Raw genomic sequence first — 25,962 nt, forward strand, 5'->3', positions numbered from 1 at the left:
TCTGTGGTGCCTTTGATGTAAGGGAGGAGGGCGATGCCGTTGTCCTGTTCTGTGTCTTGGTTTTGGGGAGAGTCTCCCTTTGGATTAGGTTGGTAATTGTTTTTCTTTGTTATCTGTTGGAGATTAATATGTTTGTGAGAGTGTGTAATTAAGTTTTCAGGTGGTCTTTGTTGGCTAGGTGTGGTTCTGGAGATGAGGGTCTTGGCTACAGAGTTGATCTGTGCAGGGTAGTGATGGGATTGTGCGTTTAAGTAGAGGTTGGTGTGTGTGGCCAAATCACGAAAATGCCATCTCTCTCTCTCTCTCTCTCTCTCTCTCTCTCTCTCTCTCTCATCTATCTATCTATCTATCTATCTATCTATCTATCTATCTATCTATCTATCTATCTATCATATATATATATGTGTGTGTGTGTGTGTGTGTGTGTGTGTGGCGTTTGTGCTGATAAATAAATAAAGGGAGACTATATATATACACACACACACCGTGTTTGTATATACACACTGGTTGTGGGCTGGCTGTTGGAAGACTCTGGTGGGACAGAGAGTCTTCCCGCAGCCAGCCCACAACCATAGAGCATAGTCCCAGAACGGCGGTGCCCTGGCCTGGCCCTATAGGGAGAGCTGGGCATGGTGAGGCTGGGTGGCATGCGAGCTGGAGGCAGAACATCTGTTGTGATTAGGAAGAGAAATTCAATACATTTAATCAGCTTATGTTTCCAAATATTTTGTAGTGTTGATTTACTTAGTCCTAGTATATTTTTAATATTTATTTTTAGCACACATAAGAAGATAGTGATGCATGAGAGAATATGTGTATGCTCAGTCATATATGTATATGAGTGCAAGAAATGTAAATTAGAATAAGGGCACTGTTCCTAATTTAGCTAAAAACAGACAATTGACATGAAGATATATGATTTTCCTTTCCCAAATTTAACAAATGAGTTGTAAGGATTTGTTATCTTTTGGTGAATACCTGCATCAGTTTATTTTCCAATATCATTTTTAATTTCTTATACAGATTCGGAAAATTTTCAACACTATTCTACATGACGTCTTTAAGACATAAATTTAAGAAACTTTAATTAATAGCCATGATGCAATGGAATGTATCTAAGAAGGGGGAGGTGGTGTAATGGATTTCAGTAATGCAGCAGTTTCCCAAGAAGTAGGGAACACATTCCAAGGAGGGGGGGGAGACAAGTGACAACATAGTTTGGAGATGGATCATGGAGGGAGGAAGAGATTGAGCATAGCTATTTCCTAGAATCTCCCAAGGTAAACTGTTAGGCTAGGGGAGTATAGGTTTCATCTGGCAAGATTCTGTCTATATGGCAGAAGAAAATAAAAACCTGAACTTTGGCTGGATTGTTGTTCTTGGTTGAAACCTGACACAGTAGCATAATATGACTAAATAACTTAGAAAACTGTCTTTAATAACAATAATTTAATACAAGAAACATTCTTGAGACCAGTTTGACTAGTCCTTCTGGCAATAATATGGAAGCCATTTGCCACTATCTTTTTCCAAGACCTTCCAGTCTACCCTATATTCCTGAGATTTTCCAGTGGCTGGCCATCCAAGCTAATCACTTTCCATCCTGCTTAGTTTTTTTAGATTAACCAAGCAATGCCCCCATCTATTTCAGTAAGAAATTGTTTATCTCAAAAGAAGTTTGTAAGAGGCTTTCCGCTAGGTATATTATTCACACTAGTTATTATATGCTGCAGAACATATTCAACAAATCACCTGGATAAAATAAAAGAAATAAATGTTCCTACTACTAAACAGTTGAGCATTCCATAACTGAGTACAATATCTTCTTTCTTTTGTGTCTGAGATGGAACTCTAAACAAAACATCACTGGTATATTGTCTCTTTGATTAATAGATGAGAATTTGTTACATTGTAGTAACAGCTAATTTGTTGACTCTTGGAGATCTCAGATTTATACATGAGAATGGTGGCTCCTGGTTTATGGAAATATAAACCCATTTTGTCTGTTCCAAAGGCATAAAATAAGTCCCAAAGCTTGTAGAACTTATGTGTGAAAAAATAGTTTATCTAAGCTGTTTTTAAAATTTGGCTGGAAAACAATTAAAAACCTTTACACATCAATCAACTTTTTACAGTGGAAGCATAATATAATATACAATTATGAAATTCAAGCGAATAGTTCTCATAATATACAATTATGAAATCCAGACTCATATATCTCTGTGGATAAACATTCATGGATCAAGATGTTCATAGATCATGAAGGGCATGTATCTTTTCCCTTCTGACTTAACGTAGAAGCAATCAATAATTCAAATGCCACGTATTGCTGAAAGCAAAAACACTTACAAATGTTTCAAAGAAATCAGCTTACTGGGGGTATTCTATGCAATTAAATCCTTGTCACATAACTTTTAGGTGCCAGAAGAAAGACTGGGATAACTGGCATGCAGTTAATATGCTTCACATGCATTCTATGAGCAGGATATAGGCAGAAAATGCCCTAAATAATATTTGGAGAGTCTAAAGCAAACCAACTTGTCAATATTTCTGTGCTCTTTACATTACAAATTGCTCCAAAGTGAGTTTAGAAATAGATGACAAACTTTATTTCGCTAATAATTTATTTAATGACTTGCCTGATTTTTCTTTACAGAAAGTATGCTTCTGAAAAAAATATTATCACTTGTTTATTGCATTTTTATTCCAACATTCCATCAAAGAATTGTCCTCCCTGTGGCTCATTAGAGAAAGATTACATTTGTAAAATGTAAACACAGAAGTAATTCCAGTAGCAGCAGAAGGTACCCCTAACTGTGGCAACACAGAGAGAATGACTTCTTTTGCAATTTTAAAAGTATGAATTGGCTCATAAGGGAGAATAGGATCTTTCAAATAAATTGGGTCCAGGTTATATATAACTATAGATCATAACCAACATTTTGACATGGCTCCGGGAACAGACTGCCAGCAGTGGAAGGGTATTAAGAAGGGAATTGCATATTCCTTTTAATCAGTTCTAGACATCAGTCTGGCTGTAGCATTTTGGACTAGCTCTTTTCTGTTTCTAAGTACTTTTCTCAGACTATGTTATGATAGGTCAAAGGGCATATTACAATAGCATGTGTCATCATGGCCAAATCTGACATCTCCAAGAATGCATAGAATTAGTCACCATCCTTAACTGTGCCATCATCAGGGAATCCGAAAGGACCCACAAGCTCTTGAGTTCTCACAGATAAAGTTACCCCAGCGTAGCTTGTAGCATCTCTGTATTATCCTGCCTATTTTTTTCTCCCACCATAACCTTCTGAATCCTCATTCCAAGAACTGGTGTCTCACTACTTTGCTCAGTCCACAAGTTTGTACTGCATAAGGTATTCCTTATTTAGCAGCCACTACTGAGCCTGGCAACTCAGTCAATAAACAAAGTGGTGACTAACTGAAATTGAGACTGTGTTTAGGATTATAGATCTGCGAAAGTCATAAATGTGAGTGTTGGTTGTAAAGTTACTTTTTCATTACCATCACAACTGAAGAGTGATTGGCATTAAAGACCGTTATCTTCTTCAAATAATTCTGGTAATTTGTGAGGCAATTGTGCCTTTAGCGCAGATATGAAACTAGGCATGAAGATCTAAGGGACCATACAGCTGACTACCATGGATGAGAAAAAGAGAATTACTCCAGCCTGCAAGCTCCTCATTTTTGGGAGAATCTGGTCAACCAAACAAATACATAGTTAGGATTTTGCATGATCCAACCATTTCTACATTCTTATTTCTCTTTTTATATAAAATCTCCCTAAATTTGTGTACAAACAATTGCTGTAGCCTCTGATAGAATATTTTGAAACACTTCTACAGCTTCATTACTAGATATTTTGATCCAAGGACTGTTGTATACTTCCATAAATGGAGTAGATGCTGGTGAATATTATTTTTTATATAAAGAATGCTTACATAATTTGGAACTCAGATTTTAAAATTTCCACCTATTTGTATTACTAGCCTTAGTATTAGGAGCCAAAATGGACAAGACCATCAATGGTATCAGCCCCACAAAGTCAACTGCGACTGAGATCATCGCACACTACCATGATGTTAAATTAAACCAGTCAACAGCACTGACAGAGACAATACAAACTAAAGGAAATATAAATAGAAGGGAGAAAAAGTAGGGGGGGAAATCAAATACTCTAGAAGTAACCAACAGTATAGCATATTATACTATATAATTTAGGATTACAATATAGATAAATTACACAGATAGTATTTTAACTATTTTACCATACCCCCTCAAATATTAAATTAATGTTTTAAAAAGAGACAGCTGTTTAAAAAATTAACTTTTTACTATTCATAAATAGTAGTTAAACCAATTGATAGAAAAAACATAAGGATATAATACAGTTAACCTTTTATCCCACATATTTCATTTTACTATATTTAGACATTTGCTAGGAGTAATAAGCCATTATTGTTTTTAAAAATGTGCTAATGCCTATTTAAAAGGTAAGATTCTGTTGGTTTTCTTTTATAGAGTTGCCTCCAACTTCTTCCAGACTAATTTTTTTCCAAAACATTTGACTTGGACATTTAATGATTTATAAAGATCTCCCATGTGCACTTTCCTCTACTGCTTCTGTAGTTTGTAACCCTATATTGAAATGTTTTTCAGTTCAGACAATTGAAGACTTTTTAAGGATAAAAAAGTGCATTCCAGTTTGTTAGGTTCATTGCAATTTTTTTAAAAAATATATCACTTAAATCTGGGGGAGGGGAGCAACATAATGCCATTTCATTCATACCAACAAAAACTAGAGTCAAGAATCAATTTATAGGTAGCTATATTATATCATAAATAATATAAACTTGCATATTCAGTTATAATCAACAGAAATCCTGTGGTGTCTTAGAGGAAGAAATGCATTACACATATGTTTTTGTAGATTACAATTTTACCTCATAAGATACAATGCAAAACTGTATGCAACAAATAGTTAATCCTTAAGTAAAGTGGTTATGGAATTCTGCCAATTGGGATACATCAGTTTTTCCCTGTCCTTACATTTGTCTGACTTATATGGCACATATCCATACTTCCCAATCTCTCCCCCTGATGAAATTTTTTCTTTTATATTTGTCTTTCCCCAAGCTTTTATGACAGTTATTTTTCCAGTCACTGGCATTTCATCACATGACTAAGTTATGTTTTAATACAACAATATTTAGATTTTATTGGTGAGAATGTGTTTAAACTAAGGAACCTATGCAATATTCTCCACGTTTTTCCCCAGTTTAATCTCATGCAAGGACAAATGTAGACTGTTTATTTTTCATCATGTGCCTAAATAACCACACAATCTTTATTGGTTGTTTGTGTGCTGCATTCAGGAAGCTGTGTCTCCAAAGGATAACTGCACTTGAGGAAGACAAAATGTCACAGAATAAACATTTTGACATTTTATGTGACCCCCCACAATCATTCTTGCAATTTTTTACTCCCTAAATTATTTGATATTTAACAGAAACCATAAGATAATTTATGTCTGGGGATAAATTAAACAAGCAAAACTTATTTATTCAGAAATATTTACATGTTGCCTTATTTCTGAGGTGTTCTAAGCAGCTGTTTCCAAACTGGACTAACCAAACTTCATCAAATTGTGCAGAATTTCCATAACTTTGCAAATATCAAGTACTTCACAGTGCGAACTCTTGCAAGAAAAATATATATTAAAAAGCACTTGTAAAGCGTAATAAAGGAAACACAGCAAACAGCAAAATGAGTGGCTGTTACCTCAGTGTTCTCAAATCCCAAAGTTTGATGCCATCACCAATGGCTGCTGTTAAAAAGAGATTGTAAGCTTCATGTGGTTGACAGCTAAAAGATGATCCCTGCAAGAAAAACAAACATCAGTTTAAAATTATAGTAGCAGGTATAGTTTAGAAAACATTTCCAATGCTGAAACTCCACAGACGAACAGGTAATAATAAATAAAATAATAAAAACCAATACTGACAAAGGATCAGATTGTTCTTCAATGCAAATTTCATACAGAATTGTTAAATATAACTTTCTTTGTACTCTATTTCTGCTCACTAATGCTTATCTTGTTACTATGGTTTAGAATGCATTTATAAATCATATGAATTCCTATTGATTTTATTCAAAGTACAATTCTAGGAAAGTAAAAAACTGTTTTGGAGCCAAAGGAAATCACTTTATAAAACAGCTTCTTTTGCTAGACAAACTACCATCTTAAGACTTTATGTTTTTATGAATTTGTGTTTTGGTAGCCATTCTTTTGAGAATTGAAACAGGTTTTCATCAGCAAGATGAGACAACTATGGTTCTGGAATTATGGAAAGCTCATTTATAGGCATCTATGCCTCTTCTTTGGAGACAATTTTGCAGTTGAATGAAAATAAACTTTCTTCTAAGTATATTTCAAACTATTTACAATCTTTTTTTATTTAAGATAAATCTTTATTAGGAATTAATTATTGCTTTTCTAATCTTTTTCTGATTGAAATGAATCATATAAATATTTGAAGCATTAAACAATCATTGAAAGACCCAAAACACCAGGTTATTATTTGCTTATTTATAACATTTCATTCCTTTTTTTAATCACTTAAAATAAGGCCAAAATGGGGAATGTTGATGGTACTGTGTTGAAAGAAAGGCAGAAAGACAGATAGTCCTGGACTTACAACCATAATTAAACTTGCAATTACAGTTATAAGCTGTGATAGTCATTAAGCAGATTAACAGGTTACCACACCCAATTTTATGATGTTTCCATGAATCTATGAAATCTCACAAATTCTTGTACAAGAAAGCCAAATTTGTCAACAGATTTTGACATTTGTTTGACATCTCATGACTTTCCTGTTTTGCATAAAATCATGGAAGGTAAGATTTAATGATCTCCTAAGAACTGAGTTCCCCTTTTTTAAAAAAAATGTTCAAGTTTCTGGGTCATCTTGTGAGATTATATAAGGGCACACGGCATCTACAAAGTTTGCCAATCCCTTGTTAAAATGAGATTAAGGTTAAACATGCTTTAAACAATACAATTACAGCAGAGGTCCGAGATAAATTGACAATAATTCCTTGCATTCAAAAGAAACTGGAACATTTTTGAGGTCTGGGGATGATCAAAAAGCATCCAAGTTACATAGTTTGGGAACTATATTTATTACGGAACGTTACACAGAGTACCTTGTGGCTAATGCTAGACTAAGAAATGGGAACACTGAATTTATAATCCTGTTTAGGCTTGCTGGATTGTATTAAAAATGCCATTGTCTCTCATCCAAAACTCTGATTCAAAGGTCAATGTGTAGTCCAGTAGACAATAGGATGCCTCATTAACTTTATTAGTCAAAGAGACAGGCACAGGAAGAATCTATGTGGTGGTTCTTTCTGAAAGTTCTCGCATCCTGAACACTCTCTCTCTAGACCAGAGGTTTACAAAAGTAGCATTTCAAATGTAAATTGAATCTAAATAAAGCATATTTCTTATTTTTATTAAACAGAAATCCATTGGCATTATTCTGGTACTATTCTGACAGAGGAACTGATTGTTCAATCCCATATCATGAGCTTCTTCAGAAGATTACAACACCCTTCAGTGATGATTTTGGGCAATCTCGACCAAGAAGAGAACTATGAAGTGCCACTACATAAGTAGAACGTGTGCTCTTAAAGCTGGATAAAGCACTTAATTTTCCACTAACCCTGAATTGAACGCCAAACACTGAATATGAACACTAGGTTAATACATCTTATTGTGTGAGAGAAATAACAAGAAGGCTAGGAAAGAAAACAAAGTAAAAGCAACAGACCGGTCAGTTGACAATTTATCTCATAGAGGGCAACAAAGCCCCGATAGAAGAAAAATTAAACAAAAGTATCATGACATATTCAAAGAGACTCCACATTAATTAACTTCCAGTTAAATAAAGCTAGGAAATTCCACTTACATTTTCCAAGTTCCATCTTTACAATTAAAAATACTTTTCTAAAATCTGTGTATTTCTTGCTTCCTTGGTCTGGCCAGCTACAGTAAATGGGGCTTAAAACTCAGCTTGAAATGATATCAGTGGACCATGGGGGGGGGGGACTTAACTAATTATATAATAAACAAACACCTGAAGCTGGATTACAGTAATTGTTTTTAGAACAAAATAGTTTTGGATTTTATATGTGGCAGTAGCATAACAGAAAAAAACCCAACATATACCATGTATAAGACTAACAATTTTTAAGGCTAAAAATTTGATAATTTTATATAATTTCCATTTATGTTAGTTTATATTTTATTGTTTTTTAAATTATATATACAATTACAAAAAAACAATAAAATATAAACTAACATAAAAGAAAATTATATAAAATTATCAAATTGTTAGCCTTAAAAATTGTTAATCTTGTTTGTGTGTGTGTGTGTGTGTGTGTATATATATATATATATATCTATATCTATAGCTATATCTATCTATCTATCTATCTATCTATCTATCTATCTATCTATCTATCTATCTATCTATCTAATCTATCTATCTATCATCTATCTATCTATCTATCTATCTATCATCTATCTATCTATCTATCTATGCTGGTTTTGTTGTATTCGGGTCTTTTCCCGTGTAAGGTTGAGATTGTCTTTGCAACGTTTCGGCAGGATCTCACCTGCCATCTTCAAGCAATGTGTGCTTAAAATGGGAACGGAGCTGCCGTCTTTCTGTAAGTCTTGGTGGGAGGGGATGGGGTGCTGGCTTTTTTTCAGTAAGTGGAATGATTAGTTGTGTGGTTGTATCATGATTGGTAGATTGGTGCTGATTGGTGCAGGCTGTGTGTGCATTGTTGTTTTGTATTTTAACGGCTTGGGTGGTGGGTGGTGTTCGTTTTTTGGCTAGGGCTGGTTTCCAGATGTTTGGTAGGCGGGAGGTATCATCACGTTTGTTCATGCTGTGGGGGTGTTTCTCTATTTCGATGGCTTCCATGATTATTCTCTTGTGGAGGTGTTCTGTTTTGGAGATTAACCTGGCTCCTTCAAAGTTGATTTCATGTCCTGTAGCTTTAAGGTGCTGGAAAAGGGAGGAAGTTTTTTCTTTTTTTCTTACTGCGTTCTTGTGTTCTGTGATGCGTGCATTTATCCTTCTGTTTGTTTGTCCTATGTATATTGCTGGGCAGATTTTGCATGGTATTTTGTAGACTCCTTGGTTTTCTAGTTGGATTTTGTCTTTGGGGTTTCTTAAGATGTTGGCTATTTTTTGGTCAGTGGTGAAGGCTGTCCTGATATTGTGCTTGTGGAGAATTTTGCTGATTTTATCTGTGGTGCCTTTGATATAAGGGAGGAGGGCGATGCCATTGTCCTGTTCTGTGTCTTGGTTTTTTGGGGGAGTCTCTTTTTGGATTAGGTTGGTGATTGTTTTTCTTTGGAATCCATTGGAGATTAATACATTTGTGAGTTTGTGTAATTCAGTTTTCAGGTGGTCTTTGCCGGCTAGGCATTTGGTTCTGGAGATGAGGGTCTTGGCTACAGAGTTGATCTGTGCAGGGTGGTGATGGGATTGTGCATTTAAGTAGCGGTTGGTGTGTGTTTTTTTCTGGTAGATGGTGTGTCCTAGGGAGCCATTAGGTTTTTTGTAGATTAGGACAAATCTGAACACAAACCCAAACTCTGGCTTAGATATGTTGATGACACTTTCGTGATTTGGCCACATGGAAAAGAAAAACTGGACAACTTCCTCACACATCTCAACAGCCTACACCCCAAAATACAATTCACCATGGAAATAGAAGCAAACAACCAACTTCCCTTTCTGGATGTCCTAAAGCTTTCCCAAAGGTATTTGCTTAATACAGCCATGGTGTTTTGCTACCAGTATTTCACTATAAAGATTGAATATATGTTGAAAAGTTTGATTTAAGATTGTAATCTTCAGTTTTTCATGAAAATAAGACCAATTTTGTTCCCCAAATGGATGTATGTCCACAAATTTCAAAGGAAGCTCTGCTTAACTAACTTGAAGTCATTCTGCTGACATTGGGAAATAAAACAGAGGAAAGGGCCAACATATAACAAACGATACTTGTAGAGTTTCATACAGTTAAGTGTTGTAACAGACCAGTCTCATAAAACAATATAAAAAAACTATGCTAAAGTCATTTTAAGGAACTGTTTCAATGCTACAACAAAAAATACATTCAAAGATGGATGGCTGTCTGCAGCCTGACTAATGAGCTTAACAGCATAGTAAAGGATAAGTCAGATAATATCCGAGTGTGTCTGTATTCCTTAGACTATTGGCACATATTGCTAAAGCAACTCAGTGTTAAAGTCTTTAGCCCAAAATTAAAAGATTTGGTTGATAAGCAACAAAATACAAAATTTCACCCTTACAACTTCTAATCCAAAGTTTGAACTCAAAGTATGAACCAAACTTTGGATTAGAAGTTGTACGGGTGAAATTTTGTATTTTGTTGCTTATCAACCAAATCTTTTAATTTAAAATAATAATAATAATAATAATAATAATAATAATAATAATAATAATAATAGAGCAGTCTCTTCCACTTTCTAAAACTCTTAAATCAGAATCTCCCATAGCCTATAGCTTACTTGGACAAGTAACTCCAGAGTATATACTTAATCCATATACAGTATAGCAATAGCAATAGTACTTAGACTTATATATGATTTCACAGTGCTTTACAGCCCTTTCTAAGCGGTTTACAGAGTCAGCATATTGCCCCCAACAATGTGGAAGAATCAATGTTGTCTGAGTGAACCTTGAGCTGGTGAGACTCAAACTACCAAATCATGGCAGCTAGCAGTGAGGAGAGCCTGCAATGTTATGCTATTTCCTTCTCAATCTTCTTCTGATATGAGAGTTTTTTTGCCAACTGAATCAATTGAGTCAGTACCATGCATTTATTTCCATTGCAGAAATGGAATTAAATAAATTAACTGTAGCTTAGTTTGCAATGTACTATATCTTACAAAAAGAAGCCCTAATTTAGAATGTTTTAAAACAGCTGCATGTAAAATCTGTCCAAACAATCACCTTACAGTTAAAATCCCAAAGGAAAAAATATATAGTATACAGGAAAGGTACGTTGAGCTAATTTTAAAGACTGAGATGAAGAATAAGGAAAAGGGTAGTGTCTAAAATGACAAGATCCATATAGTTTAAGACTTTGCCTGCAAAATAAGGACATTCTGGAATATGGTTACACCATCTATATCACATAGTAGACCTAAACTTTCTATATCGATGAAGCTCTCAAAGAATTCTAGAAAACCAGCTAAAGTGAACGAAACTGCACCAGATTTTTGAATTATTTAATTGATGCTGCTCTGATTATATTACACAAGGATTAGAGAGCTTTTTTATTAGATCCATGGTAAAGAAAAAGGTACTTGCAAACATTGCAACCTAGCTTCTCAACAGTCAAAGGCTAATTTAGACAATATATATCAAATGTTTTGATAATATATTTAAGGTCACATTACATCTACTCTACAAAAATTAAAATCATTAGATGTGTTTTTATTTATTTACCACTCAACTTCAAAAGTACCTAAGTCAGCACATTTCTGAAGTTGATGGAGTACAAATCTTTTGAATGGGAACAGTAACGGTGATTCGTAAATCCTTATCTTCCAAGCTTCTGTTAGTAATCTCTTGTAACCTAGTTTGCAAAGTGGCAGATTAGGGCACAATTTCAGATTTATATTGTGATGTCACAAATCCTGATTTGAGGTTAAGTCATGAAAATCATTACTTTTAGGTTTCCTTATACCATAGAGATTCACAGAATCCTGAAACCATAATTAAGATTTTAAAGGCAGTCTTCTGAATTAAATGTCAACGACCCTAAAGCTGATCCTATGTTGATTGACCCATGTACTTACTGGAACTCAATATCATTCCCCTATTTAAGTATTGATCATTTTTAGTGTGACTCTATAAATATATAAAATGTTACTATGGTACAAGTATATAAACATGATGTGTGTGTACATATTTACAATTTACTAGTTGACAGCAGGAAACTTGTCATGTCAGTGAATAGTCTGGAATAGTAGTTAAAACTTACATGTATACATTTACTGAACATAAAACGCTGCAGGATACTAATGTTTCTTTAAGTAAAACATTATTCATGGGATGGAAAACTTAAGAACAATCAGTCCAAATCTATAAAATTGAATGTCTTCTAATGAAGTTTTACCACAAGGGAAATTAGTGGTTCTGTTACGCATCTTGCCAAATCATACTTTATGTACAATGTCATACTGTCTAAACATGCATTATACTAACATGGAATAAATCAGCACGTAGGAAGGAGGTATTGAAAGTATTGCTTAGACTTACTTCCCTTCACATGACGGATACATGACCTATTATGGTAATGACACTGCTATCATTCTCTCTGTGACAAATATCTAAGATTATGATGTAATTTATACTTTAAGAATAAAAAGCAAGTCTAAATTATAAAGCAATTAGAAAAAATATATTTATTTTTTCTTAATATTCTTAATAATTGAACTAAACCTAAATACTAGGAAATAGATATATAATTGAAACCAAGAGTACCTGCCTCCTAACAATAGTGTTGAAGACTGGTATGCAAATCAGTGAGCAAATTAATTATAAGAAACATACAAAAGGAATACATTTACCAATGGAGCATAAAATAATTTATCTAATATTTCAGAAGGCTAAAGACAGGGGGGTGGAACTCACTGGTGGATTGGCAGTTTTCTAGTTGCATCTGTGCAACAGAGCTTCTTTCTAAAATCCACAGTATGCTAATAGAACAGCAGGCAGTAGCTTTTGCAACTTACTGGAATTTCAAACATGCTTTGTAGGTGTTTTTTAATGAAAAATAATAGTGCACAAATGTATGGTACCTCAGCATGAAGCAACAGACTTTCTGGATCCAAAATAGAGCATCTATTGAAACTTTCCTGATTTAATTCATAATATTCCAAAACAAATTTAAAAAACACGCCATGTGTCAAACATACCACAACATTGTGTACAACTTTTGCTTTGGAGTATTCACAAAGACAAAACATTTGACAAAACTGATGTCAAATAACTGAGTTGAGCAACACTGAGCAACATTTGGTAGGATTGCAATATTCAGACTGTACTTTAGGCAATAATATTGAATGCATATCTACATTCCATGTAACCAAACCGCCCCAGACATGCATATTGAAAAGCTCCAGAGATCTTATGATTTCCATAAGCACAAAACAAAAGTGCATTTACAAAAGAAAGGGAGAATACGGAGGGAGAATATGACAATATAATCATTTCAGTGAACAATCAATATATCCAGCATGGTGGAGATGGCTCATCAAGTAACAACAGATCCCATCTCTCTCCACTCTCCCCCACCACCCCTCACATGTGATTAGATTTTAATGTTTGGTTTTCATTTATTTATGATTTAATGTATATGCATAAATACATTTTTATTTATTTATTTAGAAAATGTATATTGCTGTCTACTCACATATATGGTGACACAAGGTGGCTTACAAGGATGTAAAAATACCATATAAAACAAATAAAAATAATATAAAGAAATATAATAAAATAATAAAACAATAATTACCTACCTCATGGCAACACAAATTTATACTAGCCATTTAATGGGCTCCATCCTGCTCTGAGTTCCCCAAGCACACTGACAGGACCACGTCTTCAGGGCCTTCCGAAAGAGTGCTAGAATGGGGGCCAGTCTAATATCTGGAGGGATGATGTTCCAATGAGAGGGAGCCACCATGTTGAAGGCCCTTCTTTAGGGTCCCGCCAGATGTGTCTCCTTAGGGGACAGGATCCACAACATTCCTTTCCTTCTCTGCTGTAGTGGGTTTGATAGATGTGACCGACAGTCTCTCAAATAACCTGGTTCCCAAGCCATGAAGGGCTTTATAGGTGACAACCAGCACCTTGAATTCCACTTGAAAGCAAATTGGCAACCAATGCAGTTCTTGCAAGAGAGGTAATACAAGTGCACACACCAAGAACTGCACAAAACCATGCAGGCCGCTGCATTTTGCACCAACTGGAGCTTCCAGATGCTTTTCAGGGGCAGCCCCTTGTAGAGCATGTTGCAATAGTCAAGACGGGAAGTGACTAGGACATGAGTGACTGTGAGTAGGGATTGTTGGTTCCTTATGACTGTAAGCTCCCCAGAGTTACCCTCTGGTAAAATGGGTGGCTAATACATGTTATAAATACATACATACATACATACATACATACATACATACATAATCATACATAGCATACATACATACATACCCATGGAATGCTCACTGATTTTCAAGGAAAGTTAAAATGAGAGTTGAAGGAAGTCAAAAGTAGTATCTAACGGTAGGAAGAACACAATTGGGCTACCTGAACCTCTATATAGGAACTCTCTGTACTCAGGGCCGGATTTAGATGAAAAGAGGCCCTAGGCTATTCCACTTATGGGGCCCTTTCACCTCCCATTTTTAAGTTTGTAAATTATATGAGAGATAATAAAATACATTATTACTGTGATATATATCAATATATTAAATGAAACATGTTGTAATTGGTACTAACCTTTATAAAAAATGTGGCACGGATAATAAATAAAAATAAAAGGCCCCTCTTGATCTTGAGGCCCTAGGCTGAAGCCTAGTTAGCCTATAGGAAAATCCGGCCCTGTCTGTACTGCAAGGTTTTGTTGAAGATGCCATATATTCAAATTGAAAATAGAAGTCGGCTTCAGTTCTCCAACCCACAGCACAAGTTACCCTCAAAGAAGTCACAGAAACCTTGAATGTCTATAACTGCTTCACAAGCAGATCCAGAAGAACAAAACTAACATGAATCATTTGCCCAGATATTCCATCCAATGTAGCAGACATTTTCCTAACCAAGATAAAGGCATCAAAATATAAATCACGTTAACCTTTGCAAAGTTTGAAATTATTTCATTATTAGTTTGTTCATATGTGTACTTAACTCTATTCATTTGTGCTTTGGGAAATATTGTAAATATAAACCGAGATTGTGCCTACCTTATTTTGGCAAATCTGGTGAACTGATCTAGAATGAGCATCTCTTATCACAGCTGCACTGCAGCCCACGTTGAGGTCAAATATTTCTAGTGCTCGGTTACTCCCAGCTACCAATACAATATCTGCAATTTCTGTTAAGTTAAAGTTCCATTAGATAAATTATATGTTACAAGTACGGCAGTCAGCAATTCTAGGCTTTCATTTGTCAGGAAAAATATGTCCTGCATTTAAATAACTTAGAAGAGGGATATCAAGCTTTTAACAGAACAGGAGAGATAGTGACATGGAGTCCCCAGTCAATTAACTGTCTTGCTCAGCAATGGAAATTTTATGCTCAATTGTGGTTGTAAGACAAGGACTACCTATGTTACAATAAAGAATTATAATTAAAGAACTAATGCCTTTTGCAAAACAAGAAGAATAATGCTAAGAGGATACAGGAATAGAAATCATTCACTGCTGAAAGGCTAGTAATTTCCACCGTAGACGCCATTGGAAATTTCTGTACTGATTTGCAAATACTCTTCGTTCTATACCTGCAGAAATAAATCATATAAACATGTATCTTGTACAGTCATGAAGCAAAAGAGAAAACGAAATCCATATTTACTCCAACCCATATTTCAAAGCTTTTGTTTTAGCATCTTTTTTTTTTAATTCTTGCCTTTTCTACTTTGGGAAGATATAGGATCCAAATATTTAGCCAAAAAGTAAAGGTTTTATTAAAATATACTTTCTGTTATTGTTAAAAAAGAACAGCAGATCTTTGTTTTCCATATTTTTATTAACACACATCAGGTACTGCATTAAGTTACATATACATTTTTCCTTTAACCTAGGAAAATAATAAGTATGTTCTAACAAAAATCTGCAAAGTTTAAGAATTATGCATATATCCCAATAGCAAAAGTTCCTTCCCTGCACAGTGGAAAATATTGTTTTCTTAGGCTTATACTGGGACAATTGACAAAGAATTTCAGTTGATCCTGTACAATATATGCAACCTCAGCTTGAGAGTTAAAATGTCAAATTCTTCTGTTCCACTCTGCGCACTTGTATTATATGCTGGGTCCTGTCCAACATGATGTGAATGGCTCTCAGCTTATGCAATGGGGATTGGCATACCACCTACAGTAAGATTTTCCCCTAGAGTTTGCTTTTAAGGCAGCATTTTTTAAAAAATTAATAGCAACAGAGTTGCCAAAACAAATGGGTGGGTTTTTTCCTCCAATAAATTACCTGCACAAGACTTCTGAACCTGGCAGAGAGGGGAAAGTGGGAGGGAGAGATTTTAACCCTTTTTAAATCAGTGATTGTACCCTGAATCAGGAGTCTGTGTTGTGGAATCTACAATATAGTAAAACTGCTATTTATTTTGATTTTATTCTGTAACGCAAATTGTAGGTCTAAACTGCTTGGTCTAGGTCAGGAATGCAGCGGGGCACAACAAGTTCAAGTTCCTCTGTTTTCATGCTATGGAACCTGTCCACTCATGTGGTAATCACACTTTATTAAGTTTTAAACAGGGGTGAAATCCAGCAGGTTCTGACAGGGTCTGGAGAACCAGTAGCGAAAATTTTGAATAGTTCGGAGAACCGGCAAATGCCATCTCTGGCTGGCCCCAGAGTGGGGTGGGAATGGAGATTTTACAGTATCCTTCCCCTGACACACCCACCAAGCAATGCCCACAGAACTGGTAGTAAAAAAATTTGAATTTCACCACTGGTTTTAAAGTATTGTAAAATACAAAAGTAAATAAGGGGACAATGGGGGAGAAGGGGAAAAGCGGAAGGAAAAATAGGGAAAGAAAATGAAAAAGAAGCATTGACTTTCAACACTCTCTGTTACAGTAGAATAAGGCATTGACAACGAATCACAGCTTTTTGCTTTGTGTGAACAAGTCATGTCTATAAAGATCTATCAATCTAATCCAGTGGTAGTCAACCTGGTCCCTACAGCCCACTAGTGGGCGTTCCAGTTTTCATGGTGGGCGGTAGGGGTTTGCTGTAACTCTGCCTTATAAATGTTATAAAGTAAAGTTACTTCCCTACTTTATAAATCACCATTACTGTGGAACCGGTGGGCGGTTAGAAAATTTTACTGCTAACAGAGATACAAAAGTGGGTGGTAGGTATAAAAAGGTTGACTTATCCTGATCTAATCTGTAAAACCAAAAATAAAAGTTTCATTCTTTTCCACATCAAGCAAGAAGTTCAGAAGTGGTTTCCATGTGGAAATAAAAGTACTTATGTTCTTTTCTTTAATCAAGGTAGTCATGAATCTGCAATAAAGTAAAACTGCAGTAAAACAAGTTCAAGTCCCTCTGTTTTCATGCTGGGGAACCTATACACTCATTTCTTAATTTATAGGGGGAAAAGTCAATAGTAAAACTATGAAGTTCAGTCTGATGTTGTTTAGCACACACCTAACTATGATGGTGTGAATGAGCCATCACAATTGAAACCACCCCACAAAGTACAAGTTTAATATAAGAAATTTAACATATTACTCATGTTTCTATGTTCTACTTTTTTCCCATTTCATCTTTTTTCCAAATCTGACTCACCAGATAGAAGAAATGACAGAAATAGCACAGTGATACATACATGGAAGAAATGAGGGAGATTGATGTTACATAAAAGTTTAATAATGTAATGTAATAGCTTCATTCTTAGTTTTCCCTGTACTATGATTCCATCTATCAAATGGGAAATGGCTTAGTTTACAAAATCAATCATTCCCATTTTCTTTCATTACTGGTTCTTCTCTTTTTCAGTTAAATTAATAAAGAAATATCTTTACTTGACTTTTTAAATTTATTAATCAATTAATACTGTTTAGTAATGCTCAAATACGTACATGTACCACACTGATTTCTAAAACTATTTTGAAAGAGCATATTTTTTATCCAAAAAACGCCAGATATAATTTTTCTTCTTTTTTTTTTAATGTTTAAGAATGACTATTTACTTTAAAAAATAGTAGCTATAACTGATTATTCTATCAAACTGCAGCAATGTTATGCATCCTTCTGCAGGGGGATGCATATATATATCTATATATAACATAATATGTATTACATATAATCTATATGTAATAATTATTTTTATTAGTGGCAAATTTTTCATTTGTTATACAAGTAGTATCTACATACCATTTTGCAGCATGTGCAATGAATACTTAATATCAGTACAAACTTAAAAGCTATAATAAATCTATATAACCAATATTTCTGTTTCTGAAAGCTAGTGCATAAGAAATCTCACATTTTATGATTTTTTGCACTAATAGTGGTGTTTCTATACTGCTTAAAGAATTATTGAATGGCTTGCATATATGAACAAAACAGCACAGTGTTGCATTTACTGTTAATGCTACTTTAAATGCAATTATATACATTTACATACCGTTTTATCTCATCTTTACTGGTGTCAAGATAGTATTTTAATAAATAAAATTCTGCTCCACATGACAGTAATATGAATGTATCTATATAATAGAACTGGGCAGATCGGACAGATTTGTGAAATATTTCCTTTCCCTGAAATTAAAAGTACAAAATACATGTCATACATCCTGTAATTCTCATTGAGAAAACACAGGTAGCTTATTTATAGACTATTGCCATATAGTTTATTTTTCAAACTGAAATATTTTTTTAATCACCAATCTTAATTTAGCTTACATTGTTCTTCAATGCATTTAAAGCAACATTTATCAATATTATGAAATTCCAACTCTGAATAGATTTAACCAATACGTCAACAAATATTGTTTTATTGGCTTTGTTTTCTGGTTTATTTATAATTTACTGCATTTATATCCCACCACAATCAATTCAACTCATGATGAGGGATGGAAGAATTTGGTCACATATTTTTACTCCCACCAAGAAATAATTTTTCCCTGTTTTGTTTGTTTGTTGCTTGCTTTTGCCTTGCAGTTAGTAATTTAAGGAGACAGAGAAACTGAAATTATTTTAAAAGTTGCACTGAAAAAGTTGAGTAAACAAACCAAATAGAGGAAAGAATGCCATGTTAATTGCATTGCATGTGCATTGTTTCCATGTCCACATTAGATGATTGTTATTCTGATTTTCTTTTAATAGTAGAAATACAGAATGACCACATGAACAAAAATGTCAACAACAAAAAATTCTCAGCATTGACTGGAGAGTTCCTCCTTCCAAAATTTAACTGTGACTTCCTCCAACTCAAAATCTGAACTTATAAGAACATGAATATATATTTCTGATGATAAAGCCTCATCATAACCCAAAATAATACCAAGATTTGTTTGAGGGGAAAGCATTTATTTATAGGATTTAGGCAATTTCTGATTTTATAAGACTGCAGACCTATAATCCAAAAGAACCCCAAAATTCCAAATACCATCATCTGATGAGTATAGAATGAAACAAGGCCATGTTCCGCTATGTTCCAGTTAGCTGGACAAGTTTGCAGACTTGCATGGAGGGGAAACGTTTGGCAGGCTGTGGGAATGGAGTTGAAATCCTGAAGATTGCACCTCTGCTTCTGCAGCTGCCAGAGGATTTCTCCTGTGACCCCATGACCCTGAGGACATAGACAAATCCCCAAGTGGCCTCAACGACTCTCTAAAAGAATGCAAATGACCAGCTGTCTGCAAGGAATATAAATCCTTCCATTTCTCACTATCCAGTCAGAGCTGAAGAAGTTTCTTGGAAGAGAAGTGAAACGTCTTCAAAGAAAAACAAGGAAGTCCAGTTGCCTATTGAAAAAGCAGCTTTGGAACACTGATAAATATCTGCACTTCCCCACAGTAATAGATAAGTGTCCAGTCTTCTGCCTTTGGAGAAACACTTCCATTGTTACAATGCCTTGATCTTGACCAAGGTAAATATGGAAAAGAAAATCTGTTTTGAACCTTAGAAAGATTATCAGGAATCACACTGCAGGTGGTCCCAGTGAGGTATGCAAGATTCATATCCACTAATCTCTCCTAAGCCCAAGAATTGCAAGAAAGAGAAATTGGTAACATGAGCATAACTAAAATGTGAAATGTCACTGATTTTTTTTCCAAAAAAACAAAACAAAAAAGCAAACCCTTCATTATTAAGGTATTAATGTTCCAATTGATATTCCAAGTCTATGCAATTAATATGATTTTGGTAGTCAAAGGAAATACAGAGTATCCCAAATCTATTTCACTTAAAAAGCTTAATTACCAGACATAAAGCAGGTTCTGTGCTGCTAACTGACCAGATCTTTAATGTTCTGTCTTCAGAAGATGAAACAAGCCAATTGTTGTCATGGCTCCAACCTACTGAGGTAATGGCGCCATCGTGTCCTAATAAAAATAAATACATTTAAAAATGATCATAAATTCTTCAGAAATCACAAAGTAAAATCTCATATTAATCAGCTACACTTCTGTTGGAAAAACAGGAGATTGCACTATTCTTTTCCTCGCCTCTCTCTAAAACTGCAGAATGTTCTGAAGCACCAAAAAAGAGTATCTAGCAATTACACTCCAGGATACAATCCAAACTATTTTTATACAGAAATATTGATGTTCCCTTGTGCGTACTCATAAATTCATATAGACTTCCTAACAAGGCTATCTGTGGGGAAATGAGGATAAATATCAAATGGCAACTAGGATGATCAAATAATATCAGTACCCAATTTGATGATATTTTTTAAATTTTTATTTTCATAGACCACATTTCAAACAGGAGGACTTGAAAAGCAAACTTTTAAAAAGAAAAATAAACATGTACAGAGCTGGGGGTTTAACTCAGGACAGATAATTTTCAGTGTCCAGGATAGGAAATATATATTTTGTAATGCATTGGGGGGGTGGGGGGGAGATGGGCAGCCAGGGCATACAGTGGAATTTACAGACGTCTCTTTTGTTCACCAACTAAAGTCAGTAGAAAACTGTACAGGTAATATTCACTTAACCACCATTCAATTAGTGACCATTCAAGTTATAATGGCACTGAAAAAAGTTACTTGCAACTGGTTCTCTCTCTTATGACCAATGCTGTGTTCCCCACAGTCACATTGCTATGATCCAACTCTTGGTAACAGTTGCAGCAGGGTGGGCACTACTGCCGGTTCGCTCGTGTGGCGGCTGCGCGCTCGTGCACACTTGATATACACTGCGTGGCATGCGCAGTGCAATTGAAATTGTTCTGCACATGCGCAGAACTGAGAAACAAGATGGCGCTGCCTATGGCGCCACCCAGAGAACCGGTTCAGGGGCGTGGCAGGCCTGGGTCACTGCCGGTTCCAGCCACCCAGACCGCCAAACCATTACCGGGTCAGCCAAACCAGGCCGAACCGGTAGGAACCCACCACTGAGTTGCAGCATCTGCAGTCATATGATTGTCATATGTAACCTTTGCAGCCAGTGTCTGACAAGCAAAGTCAATGATAAAGCCAGCAGAAGGTCACAAGTCATAGTCATATAGTGTCTTGTTTAATAATTGTGGATGATTTGCTTAATAACCATGGCAAAAAGACTATAAAATTGGGTACAGTCCACATGATGCCTCACTTAATGACTGCATTGCTTAAAAATGTATTTTTAAGGTCCTTATCCTTATCCTATAAATTGAGGACTACCCTGAATTTCCATTTACAGGTTCTTTTCTGATAAACTTATGTGGCACAATTTCAGAAAACATGAAGAGCTGCAAAAAAAAAAGGAGCTATGGTCCTTATGCAGCCCATATGTTGCCCACTTAAAGATCCGAGGCTGTCCCCTAGTGCCTAGCAATTATATTTTATTGATTCCATTTTTAATAGAAAAATTCTTCATTTTAACCATAAGAAATCTCTGTCAGCTAAGAATAAATGGTACAAGCCTCACTTTTTAAAAACTCTAATAATTTTTGGAATAAAGGGAAAACTTACTTTCCTTAGGGGGAAAAAACATTTCCTTCTGGAGCTGCCAGCCATGGATACAATTCTACTGTCAGAACTGAACAGTGAAATATGTGTCCTTAAAATGAGGGAGCCAAGACTGGGTAATCTTATCCCTATGCCTTTAATTAATGTAAAATAAAGTGGAATTATCAATCTTTGTGACCAGTATAATATGTTTCCATTACTGGCTCTTATGCATATTAAGTGAAGATTAGCTAGGTATTCTCACTTGGCCAGCTTCTAAACCAGATCTGTCCCAGTTGTTAACTGATTTTTTTCTATTTTTATTATTGTTTTCATAAATGCAAGATTTGTTGAACATCTTCTGGCCGTGTCTTTCTTATTATTTGGAACTTTGATTTTGTTTTTATCATATTGGAACAGAGGACAAAGAAGTAAGGATAGCTAAGAATAGAAAAATCTAAAATATAGTGTACCTGAATAAACAGTTGGTTCTCCTATAAGGTTGGATTTGAATGCCAGCAATGTTTTGTCAGCTAAACCACAAGCCAATAATTCTCCATTTCCTAGAACAACGAGAACAGCAAATTAATCTAGCATAAATAAAAAATGCCCAAAAATAAAGAGAGACAGATTCCCAGGCCAGAGTTGGCCATGTGTAAACACAGAACTGGTTAGCTTTAAGGTTTCCAAGTGTTACATCAATTAACTATTAATATTAATAAACCACAGATAGTTGTCATATCCCGCCCCCCATACCTGAATACTGAATACAGCATATGGCAGTTGGTTTATCAGTTATATTAATTTGCCTCACACTTTCAGTTGGAGGAGATTTTCCAAGTGGATAGTCTTCCTTATTTCTTCTTCAATAATAAAACAAAATTAAAAAGGGGAAAGAGCAATTAGTGAAGCAAGAATAAAGGAGATTTAGCATTTCTTTCTATACTACCAATTTTAAATTGTGGCAGATATATCACAAATGATAAATTGTTGAAATAAATTTAATATTTTGCTTGGTTGTGTTACACTATTATTGCAGGATAATGCTTTTGGTATTAAACATGTTTTTGTATTCTTTTAACAATTGTACTACTTACCGTCTCCAACTCCTCTTGCATTCCGATGTCAACCTGCTGTGTTTTACTTTTGAATTTGGGGAGAACATGAGCATGCTACAAACAGGGGAAAAAAAGGCTCTAATATAGATGATAATATTTAGCACTCTATTACACAAAAAATCCCAGCATCAGAAAAAAATAATAATGCTCAAGCAAATATAAAAGAAGGAACAATTAATATCTGCTCTATCCTCTGATCAATTATCAACTCTTTCTTCCAATATAATTTTATTTTCATTAAAAAATCACTCATTAACTGCATGGATGAATTCAATACAATGTGATGCTTGGACAAAATTACATGCATAAAACTAGGATATTACAGTCCTGTTATATCAGTGGTGGGTTCCGGATTCCATTCCAACCGGTACGGTTGGAACGGGCCTGGAGTTGTCCACATGGATGTGTGCAGCACACATGCAGCGCGCGCATGCATCTTACTGTCCAATGACGCCTCCGTGAGCCTCCACGATGCTCCAGCTGCTTGGCGGAGCATCATGCAGGCACTGTACGTGCCGTGCACGGAAGCGCCAAAGACTTTAAAGACAGGTAAGGAGCATGGGGGGGGGGGGCAGGAGGGCCCTCTGGAGCACCGTACCAGAACAGTACCCGGTGCTCCGGGGAGGCACCGGTACGTCCGTACCAGGGCATACCGCCTGCAACCCACCACTGTGCTATATGTTGTACAACAGGGGTGTCAAACTCAATTTCATTGAGGGCCACATCAGGGCTGTGGTTGATTTCGGAGAGCTGGGTTGGTGTGGCTGACTGCGTGGGCATGGCCAACTTGACACCACTCACTGGGCGTGGCCAGCTTGACGCCACTCCCCAAACTGCTGCATGTTTTCTCTTTGCATTGGGTTGATCAGGCTGAAGCCATGCTGGCCCTATGTTTCCTCTTTGCATTGAGTAGACCAGGTCTTAAGTGACATTGGCTGGCCCCTTTACATTTTCCAGGACAGCCCTGCAGGCTGGATCTGACCACATCGCAAGCCGGATCCAGCCCACAGGCCTTGAGTTTGACACCCCTGTTGTGCAATAACAAAAATTTGAAAGTAAGTGTAAACATTTTAACAGTTTTGCCAATGCATACATAAAATTCATGGGCTGTCCAATTCTAAATAACTCTCTCTCTCACTCACTCATATCTAAGCTGCCCTCACTCCAAATGACTCTGAGCAGAATAAAAAATAACAGCATAGTACATAGCTGCAGAATAGCCGCTGTCAGGGAACAAAAACATTTGTCCACATAGCTAGCAATTTCCAGAGTCTTTTCTTCTATCTCTACCCAAGGCATGAAAAAAATCCCAATTTTTTAGGGAACACTTAAGGATGGTCAAGATCTAGGTAGATCTCCAAGGAGATGTTATTCCAAAGGGCAGTTGCAATTGGGTACAAAGAAAGCCATTTCTGGGTCCCACTAGGTGAAGTTACTTAAGTGATGAGACCTGAAGCAAACCAATCCTGTCAGAACACGGAGGAAAGGCAAACTTGGTAAGAGACGGCCAGTCTAGATAACTTATGCCTTGTAGGAATGAATTTTCTATATGTTTTGACTGACACACAACTACTTCTATTTAACAAAGGAGGGAGGATTAGCAGTGACAGAATCACAATTGGAATGTTTAACACTTCTATCCTTTGTGATTTAAGAATAAGCTTCTAAATATACAAGCAATGCCTCTTGATATCTCAAATCTAATTAAGATAGCAAGTGGTTGAGGAAACATTTCATTTTTGCTCTACTCCACCACTAAAAAAAAACCAAGATAAAATATGCAAAATAGAAAAATAGGTTAATATGCAAATATTGCTCTATTTGCAAAATAGAATTTAAAATTTTGACGGTTTTAACTCAGAGTCCAAGCTTTAATTTTATAAAAATAATTAAACATTGCTTCAGATTAGGTAGTTGGATTCAGCTTCCAAAATTAAAAGTGGGCAAAATGAATACATTTATAATTGTACTAATGAGTCGTTATACAAATTAATTTATCATTTTAGGCAATGATAGTATTACAAACGTTGGATTCATCTGCATGGTTATATTAAATTAAACTTCTATTTTAAACTCTTTATTCCTTATCCTTAAGCCCATTTTACATTAAATATACGGTACCAAATCTTTGTGTAACTAAAAGAGACAATTGTTTTTATTTATTTATGAAAACTTCTATGCCTCCAATCTTGCCAAGGTAACTCTAGGTTGCTTACATTCATTCAATAAAAATACCACATAAAACATTAAAAGCGACAAACTAAATTTACCAGCGTAATTTGCACTCACTGTGGTGCTGATGTATAACCTGATGATTTAATTTTGTTATGAAAAACCAATGGCTTGTCTTTTATATGGGTTTTTGTACCTAAATTAAGAAACATCTATAGTTAATATAAACTTCGTAGCTAAGCATCAAGAAATACATATACAGAAAGAAACTTAAAATATACTTTGGATATCCTGAGCCACATATATCAGGTAATACAAACTAATGCAAACAGCTTCAGGTCTGTTAATATTGCCCATTCCAGTGTTACATGGATACAAAAAAGATATGTAACTTTCTTCCCACTACATTTGTTAGACTAAATAATTCTGTTTTTAAATCATCATTTTAAGATAATCTTACATTATTTCAAAAAAATATATTTCCATGGGCTTTTAAAGACAAACAATATGCAACATCAAAAGATATCAGACACAATAGAACGGATTTTGTAGTGTAAGAGCAGTTCACCAATGGCTGATGATGAGCTGAGTTTCCTTTCAGTTCACCAGAGGTATTTTAACCTGGATTCTTATAGTGACATGGCCGGACTTGATAGTTGAAAAACCTATTTCAGCTGTATCATTCCAAAGGCATGAG

General features: G+C 35.3%; 1 protein-coding gene across 1 annotated transcript in view; it reads right to left on the reverse strand.

The window, feature by feature from the left end:
* The window catches only part of WDR27 (WD repeat domain 27), a 75,501-nt gene that overhangs the window by 33,366 nt on the left and 16,173 nt on the right, over window positions 1-25,962 (reverse strand). Inside the window, exons 14-22 of the mRNA XM_081944817.1 lie at window positions 25,383-25,461; window positions 23,073-23,147; window positions 22,732-22,838; window positions 22,449-22,538; window positions 20,304-20,425; window positions 18,505-18,638; window positions 15,536-15,633; window positions 15,098-15,219; window positions 5,803-5,900 (exon numbers count right to left, since the gene is read on the reverse strand). Of these exons, the coding sequence (XP_081800943.1) occupies window positions 5,803-5,900; window positions 15,098-15,219; window positions 15,536-15,633; window positions 18,505-18,638; window positions 20,304-20,425; window positions 22,449-22,538; window positions 22,732-22,838; window positions 23,073-23,147; window positions 25,383-25,461 (925 nt within the window). The remainder of the gene's footprint in view (window positions 1-5,802; window positions 5,901-15,097; window positions 15,220-15,535; window positions 15,634-18,504; window positions 18,639-20,303; window positions 20,426-22,448; window positions 22,539-22,731; window positions 22,839-23,072; window positions 23,148-25,382; window positions 25,462-25,962) is intronic.

The sequence above is a fragment of the Natrix helvetica genome (genome assembly GCF_964273705.1).
Source record: "Natrix helvetica genome assembly, chromosome: 2".
Lineage (NCBI taxonomy): Eukaryota > Metazoa > Chordata > Lepidosauria > Squamata > Natricidae > Natrix > Natrix helvetica.